We start from the raw sequence: 10,553 nt of genomic DNA on the forward strand, positions 1-10,553 counted from the left end.
CCATTTTGGCTGTTGCAAGGTCCTTAACCCGCAGTGTGGGACTCACAAATGGATAGAGTAGATGTAAACAGAGTTTCTGTAGAGTTCTTTGTTTACGTTTCTCCAAGGGCTATCATTATGTCATTATGAATGCTTGGTTAAGTTTCAAAAGCTACAGTTATCTCAGTAGGGTTCTGAGTTCACAATTTGACAGTTTAAAGAGGCGATTAATGGATTAGCTATCTTTGTGGGGTGTGAAACAAAGTTGATTTTTCTAAGAGTTTAACTACTTAAGCTTTGAGTGGGTTCTATGGTGGCAGTTTTTAAACTATCAAGTGTGGATGAGTGAGAGCTGTGTTAGATTGTTAGAAGTTCATTTTTTTATTTCCACGTGGCTCCCAGGGTTTGCCCATGGTGGATACTGGGTGAATGGCTATAGAGTTGGTGTGGAGGGTCTGAGAGCCCATGAGTGTGGGTGGTAGGATGTGAGAGATGAGGCCCAGAAGGCCTAACAGCTTCTGAAACAACTGGGATGAAGTCCCAGAGGCATGCTTCCTTAAACACCTGGCACTTGCCTGCCCCTGTGGCTTCCTACCCTCCGCTTCTGTACTCAGTGGGCCTGACTGAGTCCCACAGCCCCTCTCCTTCCCTGTGCCCCCCCCCACCTTCCATTACCACAGCAAACATGGTGTGATTTGGGGCACGTTTTAACTAAAGCGGGTCTGGCACGTTGGGATATGTTCCGACTTGAGCTATCCCCCTCAGTAGTGAAAATCTAGCCTAATATTTCAGTTACAGCTGAACCAATGTTTTATAAAGGTTCAACATAACTTTCTTGCTTTTGTACTCCATGCCTCTATTTATAAAGCCCAGGATCCCATATGCCTTTTTAGCTACTTTTAATCTCCAATGATTTGTGCTCATGCATCCCCAGGTTTCTATGTTCCTTCACCCCCTTTAGCTGTAGTGAGTTTCCTCATTTTTCATACCAAAATGTACTATATATTTCTCTGCCATTAAATTTCATCTGCTATGTGTCCACTCGTTCCCCCAGTCTATCCTCTTGGATCTCACTATCCTCATACTTCACAATAGTTCCAAATTTTGTGTCATCTGTACATTTTGAAATTTACACCCAAGTCTAAGTTATTGATTATATACCCAGCTAAGTTGTGGGTTCTAGGACTGACCCCTGGAAACCCCAATTGTACCTTCTTACAATCCAAAAACCAACCATTTACCACTACTGTTCCCTGTCGCTCAGCCAACTTTTGTATCCATGCTGCTACCTTCTACTCCATGGACTTTAACTTTGTTGTCAAACCTGTTATGTGGCACTTTATGGCCCTTTGAAAGTCCATATACACCATATCAACTGCATTACCCTCATCAGCCCTCTGTTACTTCATCAAAAACTCAATCAAATTAGTTTAAACACTATTTGCCTTTAAGAAATCTGTGGTGGCTTTACTTAATTAACCTACCCTGGCCAAGTGACTGCTAATTTTGTCCCGGATTATGGTTTCTAAAAGCTTTCCCACCATCAAGCTTAAACTGATTGGCCTGTAGTTGCTGGGCTTATTTATGCATAAGTGTCTATACTGATTGATACTCCACTCACCACAGCTGTTGGAGAGAGCATTTGATCAAACACCTAGTAAAAATCAACAGTGAAAAATTATGCATTTTGCAAGTTGCCTTTGTTACACAAATTTGAAAATTGCCCTCTTACGCTTTGTCATAACTATATGCGGCATCTGGACAATTTAATCCCTGTGAATTTTAATCCACCTTCATAAATTTAAGTGAAGGAGGAGCAATGGTACAGAAGAGACAGTGAATCTGGTAGAATCAACGACATGGAAAATATCTTCAACTGAACTTCTCATCTAGGTTTTTGACTTTGCCAGGAGGCTGCATGTCACCGAACATAAGAAATAGGAGCTGGAATAGGCCATCTGGCCCTTTGAATGTGCCCATCATTCAACACGAATGTACCTTCATGTACATTCTCCATATCCTTCAACTCCAGTAGAATCCAATAACCTATCCCCTCGCCCTTGAATATACTCAATGACTGAGCATCTGGAGTAGAGAATTCCAATAAGCCGCAATCCTTCAAGTCAACAAATTTCTCCCCTTCTCAATCCTAAAACCTAATCCTTTATTCTGAGACTGGCCCTGTGTTCTAGATTCCCCAGCGAGGGAACACACTTTCTCAGCATCTATCCTGTCAAATTCCTTAAGAATTTTAAATAATTTTCAATTAAATCACATCTCATTCTTATAAACTCCAGGGAATATAGGTCTAATCTACTCAATTCCCCTTCCATAGCACAAATTTCCTCATCTGAGGAATCAGGCTAGTGAACCTTTGATGCACTCCCTCTAGGGTAAATATGTCTGTCCTTGGGTAAGGAGACCACAGTTGCACACAGTACTCCCAGGTGTAGCTTCATCTACCCTGCATAATTGTGGTAAGACTTCTTTTATAGTCCAATCCCTTTGTAACAAAAACCACATACCATTTGCCTTCCTAATTGCTCACTGTACCTGAATGTTAACTCCGTGATTTATGTGCACCCAGGTTTTCTGAATGAAAACATTTCCCCTAAGGTGTAGGAGATCTCTGAATCTGATGCTTATGGCATCGTAACTGTACATCTCAGGCTAGATGGACTAGCTAGATTGTTGCTGTTCAACATTTTTGCATCTTCATATAAATGGTTGGATTTTGGGCATAAAGAGCAGATCCTAGTTGGCCCAGAGTGGCCTCTTACAGAGACGCTATCTTGTGCAACAATAATGTATATAGATTCTCAGTTAGCTCCGTAGTTAGTGTTAGGTAATTGGGTAACAGAACCAGAATGTAAAGGATCTTAACAGTGATATTCACTTTTTGATAAGTTTATAGGTATTCATTATTTAAATGGACAGGAGCAACTTGCTGGGAACCAGTGGCTGATGTATGCTGGACAGGGCAAGGTTTCTGCGCTCTTATTTTCACCGGTCTAATAAATTCATCACAACTCTTTGGAATACTAGTGCAGTGGGTGTAATGTAGTTACTGACTAAACGTAAGGTCACTGCATCCTTTACCTTTCTTGATTTAATTGCTGACCAAGGTAAATCTTTGGATGTTTTGTTTTCAAATGCCATAATCATTAATCTGAGCAAGGCCATCTTTCGCGGACTACAATAAAATGCTACATCAAATTTAAGCTACATCAAATTTAAGTCCTTCTGCAACTAGATTGCCTTTTTATGATGCCTAGACGGAGTCATATTCTGGAGGTAACCCCCCCTCCCTCTCCCCGACCCAGTTTTGTATGATGGAATGTGCAATACTCCAAAATAACGCGTTGCTTTTTATGTAGCAGGTATGTCAGTCCGGCTGCCTCAAACATCTTACATTGTGAATAATGTAATCTCCATCCCTGTGATGCCGAATATGCCTCAGTTCACAGTACATCACCGGCCTTCACAGGTAAGTCATTCTAGGTGTTGGTGTACAGGCACTGGAATTGATTCTGTACAATAATTGAACATTAGCCACAATCAGGTGTAGGGATTGAGTCATGTGACATCCATCACTGAAGGGAGACTTAAAATACTGCTTTCTGCTACCTGAGCGAAAATCCCTTTCAACTGAGATTGTCTAAATCTGTAGATTGAGTCCCAGTTTCAAGAAAGTTTGTTATGGAATTCATAAATAATGTGGTGATGTGATTGACAGAATGGACTCGCAGGAACTGAGATCATGTGCATCAGCCAGAAGGCGAGGAACATTGGGGGAAATGAAAGAAATCTGCTTTCATTTGTGTTGTCTCATTCTGGCCCTCTTCTCACACACTTCATGCTAAGCTAGCTGATCTACACAGTTGGTAACTCCACGTAGGCACCAAGAGCTTGAATGTGATCATCCTGCCAAGAACAGCCAATCACTTCATCACATGGTCTCGGAATGAGATGTGGAACCTTTGCACTTGTACCAGCTACTCTGCAGCCTGATGAATGATACAGACAGTGTATCCACCGTCTGCCTGGCAGAGACCTGTGTACAGAGATGTATCCGCCCCCTGCCTGGCAGACACTTGTGTACAGAGGTGTAACCGCCCCCTGCCTGGCAGACACCTGTGTACAGAGGTGTATCCGCCCCCTGCCTGGCAGTCACCTGTGTACAGTGGTGTATCCGCCCCCTGCCTGGCAGACACCTGTGTACAGTGGTGTATCCGCCCCCTGCCTTGCAGACACCTGTGTACAGAGGTGTATCCGCCCCCTGCCTGGCAGTCACCTGTGTACAGTGGTGTATCCGCCCCCTGCCTGGCAGTCACCTGTGTACAGTGGTGTATCCGCCCCCTGCCTGGCAGACACCTGTGTACAGTGGTGTATCTGCCCCCTGCCTGGCAGACACCTGTGAACAGTAGTGTATCCGCCCCCTGCCTGACAGACACCTGTGTACAGTGGTGTATCCACCTCCTGCCTGACAGACACCTGTGTACAGTGGTGTATCCGCCCCTTACCTGGCAAAGATCTGACGTGCAGAAGGAAGTTGGCTTTCTTATTCGGAGTTTCACCATTACGAGTGGTGTACATGGAAAACAAAATATGTCCTCTAAGCAACATAATTCAGGGCTGCCAGGATATGCAGCTGTAAAGCAGGTGTTTTGGTTAGAAATCCTTCTCCTTTAGCGCTTATATTATTTACTCGTAAAACTTGCTGCTTCAAATCATCATCCAAACTTCTTGCTCCTGCTCTTTAACTTGCTTTCTAAAACAGTAACAAAATTAATTTGAAACACTGAGAGCTGTCAATGCAACAAGACACTATATAAATACAAACACCAACAGAAACAATGGAGTGAAAGGAATTACAAATTTCCTTGCCCTCCTTTATCAAAAATAAAATTTAAGCTCTTCCCAATTTCTCTTCTGCCCACCATCAGTGGTAGGACAGTAAAACCTTCTCTGATAGTAGATTCTCTGCAGCAATTATGTGATTTGAGTTCATTTTCCTCAGACCATTCTCAGTGAATAAATTGTTTCAGCTGTCACTCTTGATTGTAACACAGGCAAGTTATTTTAATTTTATCAGATCATTCCTAAACTTGGTGGAATACAAGTCAGGTTTATTCAACATGTCCTCATAATTTAACCCTTTAAGCCCTGTTTTCATTCTAGTGAATCCACACTGTACCCTCTCCAATGCCCATGTATCCTTCCCTAAACTGAACATGGTGCTCTAGAAGCGGTCTGACCAAGACTCTGTACAACTGCAACATGTTCCATAGTTCCTAATCTTTTGCCATGAAGAAATAATTCTGCTGGGTCCTTCTACTTTTATTAATTTTGTGATTTTTGCATCGAATTTATAGCACATTAACAGACTATTCAGCCCCACTGACCTAGTATTTATGCTCCATATAAGTCTCCTCCCACTCTACTTCATCACACCCTCTACTTCATCACACCCAAGCATATCTTTCTATTTCTTTATTTCCCCTCTACTTATGGAGCTTCTTTAGATTCTCCAGAACCTTACTCTTTCATATATGTTGCACTGATAGCTATTTTTTAAAAAAAAAATACATATTGCAAAAGCCTGGGATGGGGTTTCCCAGGTGTTGAGTTTGAAAATGACTTTCTCCGTTGTCTGTTTTAATGCAGGAGCCACCTCGACCCATCCACCCCGCACCACTCCCTGAGGCCCAAGCGCCACAGCGGTTACCTCCAGAGGCTGCTAATACCTCTCCGCCCCAGAAGCCTCACCTGAAGCTGGCACGTGTCCAGAGTCAAAACGGAATTGTCCTGTCCTGGAGTGTCCTGGAAGTGGACCGTTCTTGTGCGCTTGTGGACAGTTACCATCTCTATGCCTACCATGAAGATCCTGCTACCACAACCCCATCTCAATGGAAGAAGATTGGAGAAGTGAAGGCATTGCCACTTCCTATGGCCTGCACCCTTACTCAGTTTGTGTCCGGAAGCAAGTACTACTTTGCAGTCCGAGCAAAGGACGTTTACGGCCGATATGGGGCATTCTGCGATCCACAGTCGACTGATGTGATGTCGACTCAGGGTAATTAATTCAACAAAAGAGAAAAAAAAATCAAGAAAAACAAAGAACCACAAAGCCCAAAATGATATTTTTTCATTTCTTTTCTTACATCATGCATGACGTGTTGTAGTTTTTCTATAGATGTCTGACTCACTTGGTATCTGTGTACACTACACTGCATATATACAAGAGGGTCATGGTATAAATTAGACAGCGCTGATCTGCAGCAAAATAAAGACAGAATATTGCACCATGTGGTGTTGCATTACTGCTGCCACAACTAAGTTGCTTCTGTTATCACCGTAGACCCAATTTGACTGGGAGATGTTTGGTGCGATCGAGTCACTGGTAAAGCAGCAGCACCAAGTGGCATATTTTGTTTATTCTATGGTCATCAATTGGGTTGGGTTTTAAAGAAAAACATTCCCAAATGTGACGCGCGATATGGACCGTTAAAGTGATAATTCACACATGTATTATCTTATTGTTCTTATTTTTTTTAAAAACTGTTTTCACTGCGGCTTTAGCTATCACTTCAGAAAGCAGTGAAAATTGATCAGCAGTGACCATAGGATAATGGATTTTATTGCATTGTCTGAAATACTCCTGAAATAAATGCAACTTGCAATGGACTGCATACTTGATTATTAGAGACATTGTAATCGACTGTGTGGGCCTCATCGAAGAAATCAGACACGCCTCCATTCATCGTTCACATCCAGTAAGATCATTGAAACTGTAAGTTTTTAAAATGAGATGCTTTTCTGTGAGATGTGTTGAGGGGGTGGGAGGTGAATAAAAGCAGATTCTATGGTTTTTTTGCCAAAAGCTTTTGTTAAGTGTGTTATCAGAGTAATCTGTGCGCTCCAGAGACATAGATAAAATTCTCAAAATATATTTTTAATCAGTGTGAAAGAAGTACTTCATAGTGTGGTCACTAGACAGTGAATCTGACACTTTGAGAAAGCCCTTTTCATCAGTACCACTTTTCTGGTCTAATGAATTTTTTAAAATATATATATATATATGTAAATCTCAAACCTGCTCTCCCATTAAAGCCACTATGTTGTATATATTCTTGCTTGCATGCAACAAATCTTTCATGCCTAACTTGACATAATCAGCAAGCACAAAATAAAAATCCAGTCATCTAGTACGCATGTCAAAATGAGTCGGTTTCGGGAGCATGCAGCTGGACCTGCTTATCCTTGGAAGGGCTGTGACAGGTCAGTCAGCATGAGCAGAAATAAGGTGCCTGTTCCTTAAATGACCTGCAAATTGTTCACAAACCATTTTCTCCCCACTCTTCCCCTATTGTTTATTTCCTGCAGCAGTTGCGGACAACCAGTATTGGACGGTTCCTTATCTGGCTTCTGAGTTCACCATTGGGTTTTTATGCTTGCACCATGGTAGATAACAGCCAGTGTTGTTTAGCCAACTTTACTATCGAAAACCATTCTAAACATCCCAACCAGCTATCTGGGATGGAGACCTTTCTAAAGAGACAAGGCAAATCCAACTTCCCTTGTGTAAGTTGTATGTTTTGTGTCATATGGTGACAGTTATTGGCAATGATGTACGTGTGTGTGCGCGCATGCACTGCCTCAGGCATTGGTACATGCAAGGGATGGTGACTCATAAGGCAAATCCTTCTCAGTACATTATCCAGTGAGATCACTGCACTCTTGTACCACAGTCAGGAATTATTGTAAATCAAATCATTGATGAATAAAATGAAATATTTTGCATCCATTTAATTACAAGGTGATATCAATTCAAGATGCAGCTGATAACATGAGAACTATGTATCCACTTTAGAACGGAGTGCCTGAGCAGCAGTGGTGCCAGCTGTATGGTCACTGCTCCCATGTGATTTATACATGATAAATATTCTAACCCATGGCTTTTCTTAAAAATCTCTGGATAGGACCAGGAGCTAACATGAACCCAGAGACTTTTTTAGGAATCGATAGTTAAACTAGAAAACAAGTCTTGAAAATGGCAATGTCAATGAACTATTGTGACATTGTGACCTTGTACAGGAACAAAGTAATACTGTGTACAAATCTTTATTTCTTTTGAGGGCAGTACTGGTAAAATATTTGTCCAAATATTATGAATTTTGGCAAGAGAATGGCAAAAAATTGAGGCATTTCATCCATGCTTCAGGTTACTCTTGGTAACAGCCAAAATATTCTCATCAGTATTTGTATACCCTTGGGTTAAATTCAGTAAAGGTGGAGGAAAGTATTCACTACATTTGGAGACATTTTGCAGTGTGATCTCCAGGGAAGCGGGGAATTAGAGCCTTCTGACACACTGCAGAGGAGGGGGGAGAAAAGCCTTCCTGTCCACTGGCGAAGGTTTGGGTGCAGTGTGATTGTGAAAGAGCACTGCCTGGCACCAGGGGAATGGATGCCATGTTATGTGGTATCTGGGGAAACGGTACTCGGGGCTGCGAAGATAAATGGTGCCACTCATTGCCGATCAAATGGATATTGTGCTGCATATTATGGGGAAGGGATTCAATAGCTGTCAATTTGTGCAATCATGGGAACAGACACTGTCTCTTGTCACTAGAAAAAACAAATTATAACTCTTTGCATTTGACATTTACTCAATCGTGCAGGCTTTTAGCCACAGGGTACAATAATAAATTATGATAAATCTATTTGTAATAAATACTAAGCAATCTCTCTCCCAGGGAGGGATTAAACACTGAAATGCTGGAACAGGTTGAATGTAATTAAATATTGCCTTTTTAAATTGTTTTTTATTTTGTTGAAAGTAGTATACCGTCAATTGCAAGTTAAATGTGCTAATGTTGTATTTCAGAAATGTGGCGTCATCCTGTGTTGCCCTTAAAACTACTTTTAAGTGATATTTTGTTCACTAAAATCTGAAGTTTATAGTTTGAAAATAAAGATCCTATCGATTTTATCTTCTCTCTTGTGTATAACTAAAATGGATCTTGGAATTTAGTTTTCAACGATCCACCCCTGGCTGCTCATCTGTCTGGTTTTCCACACAATTCTCTGCTCATAGTACATAATGAAACAGACTGATTCAATTGATAGATTTAATATTTAAAGGCAAGTATGTTAAAACCTTGGATGCTACATGGAAGACCTCAGCTTTAAACGCCAGTTTCTACTGAATTAACAGGTTGTGAACCAGACAGCCGTAGTAAGTGGAGATTAACCGTTCCAGCCCTCGGTTAGGGAAGGGAGGAAATCAATCGAGGTGGCTGCAACTGCTGGACATCCGGTAGCCGCTGCTGAACAGTGCATGTATGTGGACATTGTATGAGGGCAATATTGGGCTGGGCTCACCATATAAAGAATGGCCACCTTGGCAATGTATCACAGGACAAGTTGTGCCTATGGAATTTTACTGGGCTGTTGGAAGAGAATGGAAAAATGTTATAGAACTAATTCCTTAGTAAGTTTTCCATGTTTTTGGGTTTTGACTGTTAAATTTATGCTACCAGTCACTTGATTTAGATATTTTGAATATAAAAGAATTCCTGCAAATAAGCTGCTGAAAGTTGCAATTCCCAGCTGAATGCTCTGTTTCACATTTTAACCTTGCGTTTTGTGCATGTAATGGGTATTGGGATGCTTTATGTCACCATTGTACATTCAAAGCTGTTTTAACCAATTCATTCCAGAAGACTCATCTCAGAATACTTCAAACCCATAATCAGGGTACACATCTGTACATGCACACATCTCCATGGAGGCAAAAAAACCTATAAATACATTACACAAGTTCTGTTGTAGACTTTTATGTCCAATGTTTACAATAGACCAGGTTCTTTTGACATTGGAAATTAAAATTAACTAACACCTTGTAATGTGTGATACAAAACTAGTATAGTGGAATCATGTTGGGGGAAAGAGTGCTATTTGTTTAATCAAATCTAAAATCTGGGTGATTGCTGTGTTGTAATTAGTTTGACTGCTGATTCTGCTGACGAAGATGGACCTTTAGATTACTTGTCGACTTACCCTGGTGTGTTGGATGACATTGGTGTGCCATTTCCCCTCCTATGACTAAGCCAACTGTCGCTATCCATTGACTTCCTAATGCAACAAATTTTTCTGACCAAATGTTATCTATAGGATTTGTAAACTTAACATCTAGGCACTTCAGTTTTGGAAAGGGAGAGGGATGTTTTGTGATGTCTCTTTTTCAAAATGTTTTTGGCACAACCAAGATGTAAAAACTTTTTGATCATTACTCAACTGGAATATCGAATATATGTTTTAGGAAATTTGTGTTCTTCATTTCTTTTCCTCAATCGATTCTCCTACTAATAACCCAAGCCTAACACTTGCAGTAAATTTTTATGGATGATATACTTGAAGCCAGAGAAACAATGCTGCACTCTCAACAAGTCAACCAACAAATAAAAAGGTTCTTTTATTTAGGCTTCATTTGCCAGTTTGCTGGTTTTATTAGGATGTAAACAGTCCTATTCCTATTAAACCACAGCCTCCGACCTCTCTAGATGTCA

At 41.0% G+C, this 10,553-nt stretch overlaps 1 protein-coding gene across 10 annotated transcripts in view; it reads left to right on the forward strand.

Annotated features, from left to right (window-relative positions):
* The window catches only part of LOC144669618 (activating transcription factor 7-interacting protein 1-like), a 183,793-nt gene extending 174,819 nt beyond the window's left edge, over positions 1-8,974 (forward strand). For 8 of the 10 annotated variants that reach the window (XM_078532158.1, XM_078532166.1, XM_078532159.1 and 5 more), the window contains 2 exons: positions 3,357-3,466; positions 5,647-8,974. In XM_078532158.1, the coding sequence (XP_078388284.1) occupies positions 3,357-3,466; positions 5,647-6,063 (527 nt within the window). In that variant the 3' untranslated portion in view covers positions 6,064-8,974. The remainder of the gene's footprint in view (positions 1-3,356; positions 3,467-5,646) is intronic. The other 2 variants (XM_078532165.1, XM_078532168.1) reach the window with 1 other exon arrangement.
* The last annotated feature ends 1,579 nt before the right edge of the window (positions 8,975-10,553 follow it).

The sequence above is a fragment of the Cetorhinus maximus genome, chromosome 29 (assembly GCF_964194155.1).
Source record: "Cetorhinus maximus chromosome 29, sCetMax3.hap1.1, whole genome shotgun sequence".
In the NCBI taxonomy this organism is placed as follows: Eukaryota; Metazoa; Chordata; class Chondrichthyes; order Lamniformes; family Cetorhinidae; genus Cetorhinus; species Cetorhinus maximus.